General features: G+C 34.2%; 1 protein-coding gene across 1 annotated transcript; it reads left to right on the plus strand.

Moving 5' to 3' along the window:
* The first annotated feature begins 217 nt into the window (after positions 1-217).
* On the plus strand, positions 218-5,298 carry LOC137403741 (uncharacterized). The gene is made up of 5 exons (XM_068089763.1): positions 218-331; positions 802-990; positions 1,139-1,228; positions 4,417-4,675; positions 4,976-5,298. Exons 1-5 carry the CDS (start codon positions 311-313, stop codon positions 5,158-5,160), a joined length of 744 nt encoding a protein of 247 aa, XP_067945864.1. The 5' UTR covers positions 218-310; the 3' UTR covers positions 5,161-5,298.
* Positions 5,299-16,507: the final 11,209 nt, after the last annotated feature.

The following is a 16,507-nucleotide window of genomic DNA, read 5'->3' on the forward strand; positions in this document are numbered from 1 at the left end:
GTAAAGTGCTACTTACTTGAATTTTTTTAGTCAACTATCCTGGTTGTGTAGAGGTCTCTGGTTTATATACACAGTGAATTAAAAATACCTACTAATGAGTTAATGTGCTTGACAAGAGAAGAAGACTCTCAGTAAAACCTGACGTAAGCTCCAGCCAATCAGATGAGATTCCAAGAAGCATAATAAGCATAAATCATTATCCGGTATTAACACGCCATATATAGTAGAGCCAATGTGGTTGAGTCCTCCAAGAGTATAAAATTGTAGGCTATCTGATCACTAGTCAGTTTTGTGGTAAACAGTCTGCAGGATGGATGGTGAAAAAAGCTTAGTGAGTATTCATATATTAATTTAGTGGCTATAATTTTATTTCAAACAGAAATGTTTGCCAAATTATTTTGTAGAACAATCAAGAAAGGGCAACAGTTAACCAATAAAATAAGTGGTTTATCACATCAGAAATATTCAGCGCAAAGCCTCGGGTTTTAGCCTTCCACAGTAAAATTTTGTTACTTGCTGTTTGCGTAGTGTTTATTTAAAAATACAGATTAGTTACGATATTGTGCCATTTTCTTCATGATCAGGAATACGTTTTTAGAGGTTTCTTTTAAACAAAGCTATGTATTATAAAAAATAGATTTGTAAGTGAAAACTAAGGAAGCCAACAATAGTCTTAGAAAATTTAGTAAATAAATTCAATATGTTTAAATGTATTTGGTTCTTTGTCACAAAAATTCATTAACTAAAATTATGGTATCGATTTGTGAAATGAAGAAATAAGCGCATGCATATTGTCTTTAGATGGCGTCACAGAGGAGCAAGTTTCCCTTCCAAGGGTTGGCTTTGCTAGTACTAAGTTTTCTACTAGCTGGCACAGTGGGTGGTCTTATCTACTTATCTATCCACGGCCAAATTAGTTGCCAGCCTCAGCAAAAGGCTAAAACTGTGGACATAGAAGCTGATGTGACAGTAACATCTGGAAACAATGAGGTAATCAATACTTTAAAGATGAACAATATGACTTCACAATCTCAGTATTTCACTCCAAAACTAAACATAGAAGTTACATGTCGTAACAACTATTTATAGTGCAAATGCTTCTGAATCTTTATTCTTAGTGAAGTGTTACTTTTGTCAGAAAGAAGAACACATCAGCTACGACCAGAACTCAAGAGTTGCTTACTACAAGGGAGCTGATGGTTCTTTCGAAGTTGATGACTTTAGCAAGGTAAGTTTTTAATTAAGATCAATCATTTGATATATATATATATATATATATATATATATATATATATATTGATATTGATATATAACTTTATTGGCAGTCATTTCACTTCAAATAGAAATTTTTTGCAGATTATGCTATAGAACAATCATAAAACAACAAAGGCAACAGTTAGCCACTAAAATCGAATAAATAATTTAACATGAAAATTATAGTGTTTAAAATACTTTTCTCTCCTAAGAGAACACATATTAGGTGGAAAAGTGTTAAAGCAGCTAGCAGCACTATTTTTAAAATAGTTGCTAGATGTTATACGCAATTTGTTTTCATCAAGTAAGTTGAAATGGTTTGAAAACCTGTAAGCCTGTAACTGTCTTGTAAAAAATGAGGGCACAAACCATGTAAGATCTTGGAACCTATAAAACATTTATTTTATTAAAAGATTGTTCTTTAGAACATTTTTTTATAAAATATAATCCCACGACCAAACAAGAGTGAAACGATTGATTGGGAGATTTATGATAAATGCACGAGTGCACACAACTCCCGAAAAATTATCCGTTAACGGCCGTCACCAAACCCTTGCAACGAAATCCTATCAACAAATTTAACTATTTTTCAGTAAAGTCGTTTAAGTATAATAATGATACAAAACGCATATAAACCTACATGTATTTAAATATGTTACCAAGCCTTTGAAAAGTTACCGCAAATTCCTAAAACTAACCCATCTGATCGGATTATACATAAATAGACAGATTTATTAGGACGAAAATTGTCATAAAACGCTTGAAAAGCTTCGTTTAATAAAAATTAAGACCGGAAATTGAAACGCCGAGCGACAGAGAATAGAACGATAAAGTCTTGCCACAAAACGCTTGAACAGCTTGGTTTATTAATAGTTTCGACCGACCTACGAAACGCCAATAAAGCCGTGCGACAGATAGTAGAACTGTGTACTGTTTGAGGCGTAGACCGATTTACAGGTACGAAAATGTGGTACACAGTTTATCAGCCTACATTTTTGTCCAATTACCGAAGGTTTTTCAAATTATCTAGAACATCAGCCAGATATCTTTACATTTTATCTACAAGGTAGGGCGTTACTACAACGCCCTTTTATGACAAGAATATTTCTTTATTTCACTCCAGTTTGCATAAAACTTCCAGACGCGTAAATGCCCACGCTTGCTCTCTGTTACATATCGCTGTCAACACCATTCTACATTCATCACAACACAACCAACTTTCAAACTGTATATTACACATCAGTTTGCCGTTTAACTTTTATATTGCATTTCAGAGATATAATAAACATACATGTATTTCTTTATTGTTGGCATTGTTGTTGTTAGTTAAATTACGTACAGTAGGTTAGGTCTACAGCTTGAATTAATATTTATTTTATTATTGTAAAACATAAGTTTGAGATAGTTAAATATTTATTTTATTAATATTTATTTCTGTTACATATCGCTGTCAAAACCGTTCTACATTCAACACAACCAACTTTCAAACTGTATATTACAATATATTTTACTTTTAATATTGCATTTCAGAGATATAATAAACATATTTCATTATTGCTGTTGTTAGTTTAATTACTTACAGTAGTTTAGGTCTACAGCTTGAATTAATATTTATTTTAACCAACAACCAACTTTAAAATTGTATATTACACGGCAGCTTGCCATTTACTTTTAATATTGCATTTCAATAAAATAAGAGATAAAATAAACATATTTCATTATTGCTGTTGTTATTTAAATTACGTACAGTAGCTTAGGTCTACAGCTTGAATTAATATTTATTTTATTATTGTAAACATAAGTTTGAGATAGTTAATTATTTATTTCATTAATATTTATTTCTGTTACATTTCTGATATTTCTGTTGCGCCTTTTTAGAGTCGTGCTCCCTCAAATTTATTTTATATCATCTCAAACAAGTCTCATTTACATTATACTCTGTCAATTCCTGCTGAGAACTACTTTTTCAACAACCAACAGTACCCTTTCTTTTTTCCATTATTACTTTGGTCGTGGGCTGTATGACAGTGGAATTTCTAGTAATATATAATTGTATTATATTTATAATAAATATTATTAGGCCTATATTTATTATAACATCTTATTAAATATAGGATGTTATATTTTATATATAATATGAAATATAACATCCTATATTTTATTAAAATATAGGGTTTATTTTATATTTATATATAATATATGTATTTTATATATTTTATTAAAGTATTTTATTTTACATTTTATTTATCTTATATTTCATTAAAATATAGGATGCTGTAAATTAAAAAAACAGTAGTTTTTAAAAAATGCACAACAACTAGGAACCTTGATAAAAAGGTGTGATAATCTTGACTAAAACAGTTTGATGTGATTACAAAATTTAATTGTGAACCAAATATTATCTTTTCATGTGATGTGGTTTTGTTAATAGTTTTATTTAATTTATTTACGTTTCAACAATTGATCTGAGCAATAAAAAAGTATATTTTTCAACATGGTAGCAATGTACTTTCATAGTGTTCGTGCCCACGGCACTAAAGGTGGCAATCATCAGCATTCAAAATGAAAGGCAATAAAAGCAGCCTAGACATTTCATGCAATCTAACATAGAGTTAATTTTTGTGTTGTCTTTAGTTTGATATTTATGTTCTGCAATACTCTTCTTTTGAGTCTGAAAATACATAAAAAGTCATGTAAAAAGTATAAACCTGATTGACTCTTTTAAACATGTTATTATTAATGTTATTAGTATAATTGTTGTTATTATTATGTTATTATAGCACATATTTATTGTAATCATTATAATCATTATTTATCTCACTTTTCTCAAAAGTCAGTGCACTAATGTAGGTATTTTTTATTAAGTTAGTGATACTGTTTAACAAAGTAGTGAAATAACTATCAGGCTTCAAGTAGAAAAACCATAGATTTTAGTATGAATGAAGATAAATCATATCATAAATAATAGGAAAACTATATTAGATAATTTCAAAAAACAGAAACTACAAAGTAGAGTGTGTTTCAATGTAATATTCTATTCAAAGAGTGACTAGTTTTAATATAATAACAACAGTAAACATTAAATAAGCCATTGACTATATACTACGCCAACTTCTCATACACTTCTTTCAACAAGTATTAAGTATTTAGTCTCTTTTACAGGGAATTCATATCATCAGGGCACCAGGAAACAAGGTTTGTTACGTGATTCCTGTAGGAGCCAATTCAAACTCTCATCAAGGGTTTGAGTCTTTTCTCCAAAATTCCAACCACGGAGCAGTTCAGGTTAATGGCTCAGTAGAAACCAATGTTGAAATTTTACCTGGAGAAATTGAGGACACCAGTTTCATACCTGATGGAGCCCATGAAGAGTGTACCAATGGCTACCGGTGGATGGTCATAACAAGTTCTGCATCAGTTGGTGAGTAATTGCATTCATGCTATTTGGGTGATGACTACTCTCACCTGTATTGTATTTTCAGACTTATATTACACTGTTGCCTCATTCAGTACTTTTTTAATGACTTAGCCTGGTTCTGCTTCTTTATAATCAATATTTTTTTCTCTCATAGTTATGCAGCTTAAACGCTTTCAACAATAATACTTCTCCATATTATCGGCTAGTTTTTTTCAATACTTGGAATCATTATTTTAGTTTATCGATTCTATTCTTGATTCTATTAAGTTTTCCTCACTGTTTAAGAGTTAAACCTTTTTGCAGATAATGGCAAGGTGAAGAGGCAAGCCGAAGATGAACTTGAATGTACATACTGCTATGTTTTCTTCGTAGAAGATGATGGCTTATACGAAAGGTGTTTCAGTATCACCGGGTTTGATTTTTGTCATATTCTCTATCGAGAAGGTGAACGACCCGACTGGCTAGTTGAACTTCTAGATGAATCCTAACTATTGGCATATCATCTAAGAATAGTTGATTATCAAACCTTAATGGCTATTTGATTCACTTTGTGAGAAGATACCAAATTATTTTGCTAACACTAACCAGCATCAATTATGCATCAAAATACACTTTTACACTTTTCAGATGCTATTTTCTCTTTTTGATGAACAGCTATTTTAGCTTGTGGTAATATGCATGGATTCATTACAAGACGAGCATGACCGATTCACAATGTAAAATGACAGATTTAACCGTCATACACCAATCAGACCTTCATAACTGGTTGATAAAATTAAATACATATAATTCAAATAAATATATTCAATGAAACATGTTGTTTATTGGCAGAGGCTAAGCATTAATGGTAGCAATAATTGTAAAACAAATCAGTCGAATACAGCCTTAGATGTTATCAGATGCAGTAAAAATTGGCTGCGTATTATCAGATACTGTAACACTTGACTATATCTCCTCATATACTGTAACACTTGACTATATCTCTTCATGTACAGTAACAACTGATTTTATCTCATCATATACTGTAACACTGGACTATATCTTATCATATACTGTAACACTTGACTTTATCTCATCATATACTGTAACACTTGACTATATCTTCTCATATACTGTACACTTGATTTTATCTCATCATAGACTGTAACACTCGACTATACTTCATCATATACTGTAACACTTGACTATATCTCATCATATACTGTAACACTTGGTTATATCTTATCATATAATGTAACACTTGACTATGCCTTATCCCATCTGAACACTCTTTTTAAGCAACAGCATTGCCTTTCAGGCTAAATGAAACAGATTGATTATACCCTTACAAGATTATAAGACCAACCCTTGAAAGATTTTATAAGATTCTTATAAGAGTATAATTTTATGATGTACATATATAAATACTCAAAATATGTAGGATAGGAAGCCCCCTAATAAGAGGCCTTCGTATATATACAAAATATCTAAAAATGTTTATAGCAAATAGATAATAGGAGGCGGAACATTTTTGCCTCCTATCATGCATACATTTTTAAATTCGTTAAAGGTAGTTTTAAACTTGGAGTTTTCTCCTCATTGATCTGTGTCCAAAATTAATAAATTCGTATGTCAAATTTATACACACTTTAAAAGTTAAGTCTCTTTATATCAAAGTTTGCCATAAAATGCACAACTCATGGCTACTAGCCGAGCTCTTATAGGCAGGTTTTTATCAGGCATCAAATTAAAGTGTTTTGTGATGTGAATGAAAAACAATCCAATTATGAATTGAATTAACAAGAAGTTGTTTTTTGAATATAAACCTTCAAAATTGATGGTTTGATTTCGATGATTGTAGTCTATCTTTTGAGCTTATGTGTAAATTGGCTACTTTTCCTCAAAATACAAAAATTCATAGCATTTTATTTATTGCACAACAAATATGGGTTGCAAATGTGTATGTTGGCTGACTGGTTATTGTCATGGCAAGAATGTTGTAAATATCTTCTCAGGTGTATGCTGACTAACTGATTTATTTGCAATTCTACCAGAATATATCTACACATTGGATGTAAAAACAATAGTTTGACAACAACAGATTAACCTGAGTTCAAGTAAGGTCAAGAACCACATTGATGACTAGTGGCTCATGTTAACATTGTCCTCATCTATGAGTCAGTTAATGTCCATTGAGTTACTTCCTGTCCAACACTCCCACTTAATTCATATGGTCACAAAGATAAAACAAGCGCGCAATTAAATACAATATTCAGGACACAACCATAACCAAAAAAAAGAAAAAGGACTCCCTGAATAATACAAGTATATAATGATACATAAACATAAATTTGACCTAACCACATGCTTTCCTTACTTCTAGCATGATTTTCCTCCTCACACCTTCTATTAAATTAAATCTGTTGTCGAAGTATCAAGTGTTTATCATAAAAAAAGAAGAGTTACTCTTTCATTAATTCCAAACTCATAGCATCCTACACAGCTGATGTACCGCACACAATACCAAGCTTAGAGCGCACAGCCTCAACTCGTTGCCGTGGCAATGGCTTTGTTAGTAGGTCAGCCAACATAACTTCTGTTGGGCAATAGGCTGTTGCAGCAGCTTTCTTTGCTACCATCTCTCGAACGTAATGGTACTTAATTTCCATGTGCTTGATGTTTTTACTGCTTTTACCGTTTTTCGCGATTGCTGCTGCTGCAACATTGTCAATATTGATTGTAGTGGGATTTGGCTGCTTCACACCAAAATCAGAAAACAGTTGTCTAAGCCACACAGCTTCTTTTGTTGCTGAAAAAAATGCAATATATTCTGATTCCGCAGTCGATTGGGCAACAGTCGAATGACGCTTGCTTAGCCAAACTATGGGGCTATCTGCGCAAGTAAACACAACTCCACTGGTTGAATGTCTATCTTCATTGTCCCCCAACTAGCATCACAATATCCTACTACCTCAGGCCCCAGTCTGAAATACCTAAGCGTGAAGTTGCTTGTACCCCTCAAATAGCGAAACACACGTTTAGTAGCTGTGAAGTGTGTATCTGTTGGGCAGCTATTGTACTTTGAAAGTGCTACCATTGAATATGATATGTCAGGCCGGGTTGCTACAGCTAAGTACAGCAAACTGCCTATCATGGATTGACACACAGTTTGATCCACTGGCTTGCTCCCATCGTCCTTAACTAGCCTAACATCTACTGCTGCTGGTGTAGCTACTGGTTTACAAGCTTTCATCTCAAACCTCTTCAAGATTTGCTCAATGTAAGTTACTCGATTCAGGCATACAACATTTTTACTTTGCACAACATTGATACCTAGTACATACTGCAAACTTCCCATGTCTTTCATTTTAAGTCTAGCAGCTAGGGACTCATTGGCTGCACACATTTCAGATTCAGAACTGCTTGCAATAACCAAGTCATCGACATACACGGCAATTATAGTTTTCTCAACATCATGCACTTTGATGTATACATACTGATCTCCACCTGGCTGACCGAAACCCTGCTGTTTTAAAAACTCATCTAAAACTGCATTCCAGCACCTAGGTGCTTGTTTCAACCCGTATATGCTTTTCCATAACTTACATACCAATTTTTCAGAGCCCTATTGACTAAACCCTTCCGGTTGCTTCATGTATATTTCTTCCTCAAGTCTACCATTAAGAAAAGCGGTAACAACATCCATTTGGTGTATGAGCATGTTGTGGGAGGCAGCATGTGAAATCAGTGCTTGTAGAAAAGGAAAATTGACCACCGGGGCAAAAGTTTCCTCAGTGTCCATGCCATACTTTTGCTCAAAACCCTTAGCCACTACTCTACCCTTAAACCTGTCTACCCTGCCTTCATTATCACATTTTATCTTAAAAACCCATTTACAGTCTATCGCTTGACGCCCTTCTGGTAGCTCTACCAAATCCCAAGTTTCATTTTGAATTATTGACTTATACTCAGTATCAGCAGCTGCCTGCTATTTCTTAGATTGAGAACCTGAAATAGCTTCGAAATAACTGCTAGGTTCAATTATGTCACATGCTTTCAAAGCTATATAAGCAGCACAAACACTTGTGTACTTATCAATAGCAAGTCTCACAGGTGGCTTGTGAACACGAGTAGAACTTGTTGGATTTTCAGTGCCATTTTCAATTGGGTCTGGGCTTGCATCTACATCACACAACTGTGGTTGATCAGACAGATATGTGTGACTGGGCAGCCCTAACTTTGACTCATCAAACACAATGTCGCAACACACCACTACTGCGTCAGTCGTGGGGTTGTACAGCCTACACCCCTTGCTTCTGACGCTATATCTAATACAGATCATGCGCTGCACATCCAAACACCCTAAGGTGACTAATGTCAGGTCTGCACTCGTACCACAGCTCATAAGTTTTACTAGTAGCCTTAGCGGGTAATCTATATTTAACATAAGCAGCATTAGCAATGGCCCCTGCCCAGAAATGCTTTGGCAGCCTCGCTTGTGCTACCATAGCCCTAGCAGGTTTGCATATGGTTCGGTTATAGCGTTCCGCTACCCCATTTTGCTCAGGCAAGTACCGGACAGTAAGCTGATGTAGAATGCTACAAGATGAAAGATAGTTTTCAAAATCTTTGCCAATATATTCACCACCATTATCACTACGTAAAATCTTGATACTCTGGCCAGCCTGGTTGCTAGCAAAGGCCTAAAATTCTTTGAACTTAGAAAATACCTCAGATTTTTCACGCATGAGATAGTCGTCAATAAAAGAAACAAAATACTGGCTATCACCAATGGATTTTGTTTTCATTGGGCCACATACTTCAGTATGTACTATTTCTAGTCACCTACTAGAGTTAACAATACCATCTTTAGGAAATGGTTTCCTAGACATTTTTCCCAAAATACAGGGTTCACACAGATCTATTTTGACAGTAGACAAATCAGCTTTTATCACTAAGTCTCTAGCATTTGCCATGAAAGATGCACTTGCATGCCCTAAGCATTAATTCCATAACTCTGAAGCTACAGATGCATGTTTTTTATTGAAACATGTGTCTCGATAATAGAGTTTGTCAACCAAAGTTTCGGTGGCTCTGACCTTGCCACTCTTGTTCTTCAGCCAACAGCGAGAGTGGCCGAGTTGCATGATAACACCATGAGATGCTGCTGAATGTACAGAAAACAGGCTCACCTTCATTGCAAGGATGAAGGTTACATCATGCATAGTATTTGGTTTAGACTTAGTACGACTTACGGCGGTGTAGACCTCCACCTTACCAGTGCCGATTGCATCCAGCTGATGGCCGTCTCCAAGGCTTACCTTCCGAGGCTTTTCAAACTCTGTAAACTCTTTGAATATACTCCTGTTAAATGTCATGTGACTTGTGGCTCCAGAGTCGATGAGCCATTTGCATGTCTTACTGTCAGTAGCGTTAGGGCTTTGTATGGTGAACACTGAGTCCGAGCTGCTCTCAGCTTCGATGAGCGTAACCACCAACATTTGATATCAGTTCTGGGCAGTCCGATATCAGATGATATAGACACCCAAATCCGTAGCACTTCCTGTCGCGGTTCTGTCGTTTGTTTTTGAGTCACTTTCTCTTGTTGGCAAGATTAGCAGAGTCTGGTAATGATAACCTGGAGTTTTTAAAGGATTTTTCGTCCTGACGTTGCGCTTCATCTAGTATTGCCTGTTGTACATACCCCATCAAAAGGCCTGTATCCACTCTAGCCTCCAGTGCTGTCACTAGTGTAGAAAGGTTTTCTGGAAGACTTCCCAGTAGAGTCACGATCTGATCTTTTTCCGATATTACAGAATTTACTGCTGCAAGCTTTTCAGTTAATTCTTCCATAAACCTTAAATGCTTCTCCACAGAGGAGCACTCTTTAATTAACACTCAAAAGTATTGTTTTTTGAGGAATAGTTTGTTTGCTAAAGTATCCCAAACAAAATGTTTTGTAGGGTGTCCCACACTTCTTTTGGCTTATCATAGGTAGTGATTAAGTATAGCAAATCGTCGCTTACCGAGAGCACCATCAGCGACATAGCCTGATTAGTCTTTTTCACAAAGGTTGCTTTGGCTTTTGCTTCTGTTGGTTCTTCAGCAGACCCATCCACTAATTCCCATAGCTCCTTAGCTATTATCAGATGTCTTAGTTTAAACTTCCATGCGCTGTAATTGTTCTTTATCAGCTTGTCCAAACTTAACTTTTCTTCACCAGTCGCCATGCTTGATGCAGTTCAGTAATATAAAGTAACATAGTAAATATAACAAGCCACTATGACTCGGCCCATAACCTGCTAGAAATATCATTGCTGAAAATGATAGCATTACCATGATAATGAAACAGGCGCGTGAAGACAATAAGGACATATGAGTAATATATTTATGAAAATATTTAGATGAATGAGGTTGCATGAAAGTGTAAACATAAGCCATCCTGTTCAGCTACTTCCCATTTGAGCCATTTTGGAAAGATATTGTAATCTACGGCGTTTTCTGAATGACTGCGATGAGCTGTTCGTTTTTTTTGCTTTTAAAAGCTTGTAATCACAGTTCCATGTATTCTGCACCTACAATACAGCAGAGTAAGACATGGTGAATATTTTCATATCAAATAACTGTGATATGAAATTTGTTGCAAGTTAACTTTCAAGGATCAAGTTCTTTTGAACTTCATAACTTGAGAAAAATGTTGCTTTCAGAATGAGCCAATGGCAAACAGCAACCAGGGAGACTCAGTTTATGCCTTAACTATGGCACTGCAAAAGGTCAAAACAAGGCTGTTATGCAGTTTACAGGGAAACTAGCAGCTGCCTCAAAGCTGATCAACAAACCAGCTGCTTCACTGCATTTGAAAAAAGTAATAAAACTAGCCCTTTTCTATGAAGCTCTCTAGATGTACTAAAAGTCATTTATTTGCTTTGCAATTATGTACATTTGCAATATTGTACAAATAACTCAAGCTGAGGATTTAAAAAACTAAATACATTATGATCAGAAAATTATATATTTAAAAATTTAGAAAATACATATTTTGGGCTTAATTTCATTTTGTAGTATATGGTTTTTTTCAATCAAGGCAACTGCCTAGCAATGAGTCATGAAGTTTACTGCGTGCTGCTAACAAAATAAATTGTACACTGGATTCAAAGTGTAGCAGAGAGTGAGATGTCCCCAAATAGTCTGTAGGCAAAATAATCGATGAGTAAAAAAACTAAACAAGAAACCAAAGCTCCAACACCTGCTAGAGCTCTGTGATGGGTTACAAAAAAAAACTTTTACTTATAGATTATATCTTTGTTTGACTGGATTTATAAACAATAAGTGATTTTTGCCTTTTGAGGCACAATAGATATATTTTTGCAAAGCTCGATATTTTAACACATTTTGGTGTAAGGCTACCATGCATTTTTTTATTTCAAACAAAATTGCTTGTATTGCATATAAGATTGAGACTCCGGTAGATATGATAATAATAACTAATATCGATTTTGTATGTTGTAGGTATGGCATGTTTCCGTCCTAGCTACAGAATTTGACTTAATGCCTCATTCATCCCATCTGATCTGAGGTTAGAAGAGATAAAGTCAAAACATGTGTGCTTAAGGAAATGGTTGATATTTACAGTCTCAATTTTATTTAATTAATTTCCAACATACTTTTAATTTTTCCATGAATGGCATTTGAATGAAGATAGCAACAGGGATTTAAATAAACATCTAATAGCAAGGGGACAAAAAGATTCTCACTTGTACCATATATCTGAAAATACTAGCAAAACTTGGAAATGTTTATAATACAATAAATTCTTTACATTTCAAAGTTTAATTTGTCATAACTCAAATTATTTTAGAGTGTCAGTTTTTTTCATGAGAAAATTACGTGCATATAGCATTATACATATTATATATATGATTTATGATTATTTACGTTGCAAGAGCTCGTGCTGTAGGCCTACTGTATATTCTTTGAACGATTGGACAAGCCAAATGTTCACTTCCTATTGGTAATTGATATTACCTTTGGTGTTTGTTTTTTAAAGCTATTTTTTGCCATTACACATGTTTAATTGGTTATTTTCAAATGCACCATTTCAATTGCAAAGGTCCTGTTACACTCATATTTCTGGTTTTTCCTTAGGTTCGATCACTGAATATACATATGACTAACAATATACAGTGTTATATACGCTTTCACTGCCGTATGCTCATTTATGCAAAATCTACTGTCGACTGCAAATTTTTGCGAATTCCCAGCATTTGTGTAGTAGCATAATTTTATTATCCGTTGACAACATAACCAATAATATTTAGGATTTTTACGGTATTGACATTGTTGTCCAAAGATTTTTGTATAAAATTAGCACTAAATCATGAGGCAATTTTAAATCTTTGTTTGGGAATTTCCAACCTAAAAACGAACATTATTGTGTAAGTTTTATGTAAGCACCTCCTGACTTAGATGTGAATTGGAATACCTATCATATGCGTAGTAAGATTAGGTCTGCCATTTATAATAATTTTAGTGCTGACTCACATTCAATCGCCTGTTAAAGTAATCATAATATTTTTTCGTCATTAGTTAGTCTTTCCTAAAGTATGTTATAGTATGCTATTATAAAACAAATATGCTGTTGTTTTTGTAGCTGTTTTTGCCGTTGATGAGTTATGCTATTAACGTTGTGTAGCTGGAGTCAGTGAGCTACGTATGCTTGAACAATAAAAAAGAGTATCACAACAGAACTGAAGTTGAGAAACATTTAGTAATTTTTAGTAGACCACAATACAGAACTTACATTGGACAACAAATAATTATGTTGATGACATTATAGCTGATTCGAATTTAAATTTATGAGATTAAACAGATAATTAAAATAGCACCACTTACTCTGACGGTGGTAAAGTAATAGTTTTTTAAGAGTAAGGAACGTTGTAAAGAATCATTTTAGCTTCGTAGCGATTGTAGCTTTACATCGCTTTATCAATGCATCAAAAAGGTCTAAAAACAAACTGAAATCTTGTTTCAAAGTCAATTTATAAAAGACTTTGATTAAAATATTTTCACATCAAATTTTCTGGATTTTATTGGTTCATACAGATATTGTTACGAAAACAAAATACAGATGCACAACAAACTATAAGGCTCAGCAAAAGCTTAGAGTATGACATGGCAGAACCTCAACACATTAGCTATTATGCAACTTAGACAAAAACCAGTAGCCACTTCTAAATTGAATCATTATACCAGCTACCTACATGTATATGTAGGAGTAAAAGCATTAGCCCTTGCTACGATGCTTTTAAGATGAACAAAAAGCCATTTATTTGCGTTGCAATCAAGTAGCTTGATTATCTATCACAAACAACTCAAGCAAACATATTTTTTAAATTTTCATGGAATTGTTACCAGAAAATTTGGCCAATAAGTTATGATTGGGTTATATAACATCTATACATGAGGTGTATAGATGTTATATAACCCAATTAATTTGACTTCAGTAGTTAGATAGAAGCCAAACATTAAAAGCAGCTACTTATAAGGGCTAAAGGCGCTTATTGTATCCAATTATTGGCATTTACAAGGTTGGAAATACTAAACACTGCTCTTCTGTTTCTTTGGTGTGAGCTGTTGTCACAAACTTGGAGAAAAATTTGGCTATGCTCCTTTTTAACTTTCGTACTTTTCATAAGTTTTATAGACAGCCATTGTCTGTTCATTAAGAACTCCTGGCCTGTAAACTGCGGGTCATTGTTTAATTCCCAAATATGCCTCTAGGGATGACAAGATTTGCATCCAACCTTGAAATGTTCTCTTAGCCAATGTTCTCCGCTAATAACTGTTACTCACTAATATTGCTATAATAGTTCAAACAGATTGTGTTAGCAGAAGATTGTTCCATCATACAATAGTCTTCCATTAGTATCAATAATGTTTTATTAAGTGTTGCATAATTACAAATTGATGACTTTAAATGTTTTTCAATTTGAATAATCTAAACATTTATGTTTAGAAATAATCACTGCCAGAGCAACAAGCTATGGGGCTCAGTGAATGTCTAATCTGGCACAGCAGACCATCAATAGGAGAGTAATTATGCAATACCTATGGAGTTTCTCATTATTAACAAAGGATGAAAGAAATTAACAGCAAATGACTTGCTAGTGTAGCAGTGCCAGGACTTGATAGAAGGACACTAATCTATGCGATGTCATTTCACTGCAATTTTGAACTTGGACGTTCTTACTTACGCCAATGCTTTTAGTATAAAGCTTTCAATATATTTTAAAGATGCTGTATTTACTTAGATATCATATATATTTAACTGCAAAGGAACATGTAAAAAAACAACTTTCACTGCCGCTTAATGTTGCAGTGTTTTCTAAATTACCATCATTGGCAAGCAGTTAGCCATGACGGATTACACATGCCAATAGCTCGTGAATTGTGCGCTGTTTTTTAAAGTATTGCAAAAAGCACTGCAATCTTCAAACAAATTCTATTGACATACCAGATAAGTGAGCTTTTCAAAAAGCATTTAAAAGGCATTAAAAAGGCACATTTATGCTTCACGTATATATTTTGTAGAGCATTATATACAATATGCAAATATTGTTTTTTACATTTGTGCTCAAATTCACCCACGTTTTCATCATTACCTTTTGAACCAATCATTTGGCGAGTCTCTTGCAGTTATTGTTTTAAACATAAATTATAAGTGTATATTGTATATATATTATTGTACACGTGGTTGCGTATAAATTAAAACCAACAAAAATCTATAAATCCTGTAGTGAACTCTCTCTTTTGTCTTGAAATCATCAAAGCGCGACCCTTCTCTGTCTGGATAGGCTAAGCTAAGGTAAGGCCTAGTTCAAACCTGCAGACAGCTGCATAATCTCCGACTCAATATTTATCCAACAGCTTGAAAGCAAACAAGTTTGGTAGCTGCGTATGGGCATCAACTTAATTTAATTGTGCCAATAACGACATTTCTTTATGTAGGACATACAAGTCGCGCTCTGCGAAAGCTTGGAACGCTTGAGCGATTGATCAATTGCATAACAAGTGCTGTGCCACATGTGTCATACATGTAGATACCATATTGGTTCGGACAAGGCCTAAGTGTAAGGCTTTATATCTAACTCATTTCGTCTTGTGTCAGTCAGACATTTAGAGCAGGTATTATTGATAGAGGACCACCTTGCTTGCAGAAGATATGTGTAGCAACAAGTTGCTGATTTAGACCAACATGGATAGGCTAAAACTTTATTTGAGAAATGGGACAGATAGTGAAGGCAGCAGGTATGTGTGATTATGCTTTCTGACTTTACAATGAACTTTGGAGACTACAATAAGCTACAGGATTTATAGGTTGTTGCTCAGCCAAAGTAACAGAAATTTAAGACTTTTAATGAAAGCTTGAGTGATTGTAGCCTAACATTTGTTTCATATTCATGTTTTTGAACGCAGTCAATCTGACTTTAAATATGTGTTAATCGTATAAGAACGGAAAAGCAAAGAGGAGAAAAATAAAAAGGAACAAGGCTGTTATGAATGCTTAGAGATAAAGTTATAGCGATCATAAATATATGCAGGGATAGAAACCCACCAGACAGCGCAAGCCAAGAATACCTCTAGTTTTAAAAGCTGAAGCAAACCGTAGAAATCTTAAGCAATTTGCAGGAACCGAGAGTCGCTATTCTTGGTAATATTTTTGTAGATATAGATTACTGAATAATACTCCTTTGCTAGCTGGCTGTTGAATGCATGCTTTACATTATAGCTTCAAAGTCACAAATAGTAAGTTTTTCAACTCACCAAATAATTCAAGTGATTCAAAACTGTATAACA

This window comes from Watersipora subatra, chromosome 9 (genome assembly GCF_963576615.1).
Source record: "Watersipora subatra chromosome 9, tzWatSuba1.1, whole genome shotgun sequence".
NCBI classification, from domain to species: domain Eukaryota; kingdom Metazoa; phylum Bryozoa; class Gymnolaemata; order Cheilostomatida; family Watersiporidae; genus Watersipora; species Watersipora subatra.

What these genes read in the sequence shown, in the direction of transcription:
- LOC137403741 (XM_068089763.1), top strand. Translation starts at nt 311, where the DNA reads ATGGATGGTGAAAAAAGCTTA. An exon ending in TGGATGGTGAAAAAAGCTTA is followed by an intron (nt 332 to 801) that starts GTGAGTATTCAT and finishes TATTGTCTTTAG; the next exon opens with ATGGCGTCACAGAGGAGCAA. An exon ending in AAGTTGATGACTTTAGCAAG is followed by an intron (nt 1,229 to 4,416) that starts GTAAGTTTTTAA and finishes TCTCTTTTACAG; the next exon opens with GGAATTCATATCATCAGGGC.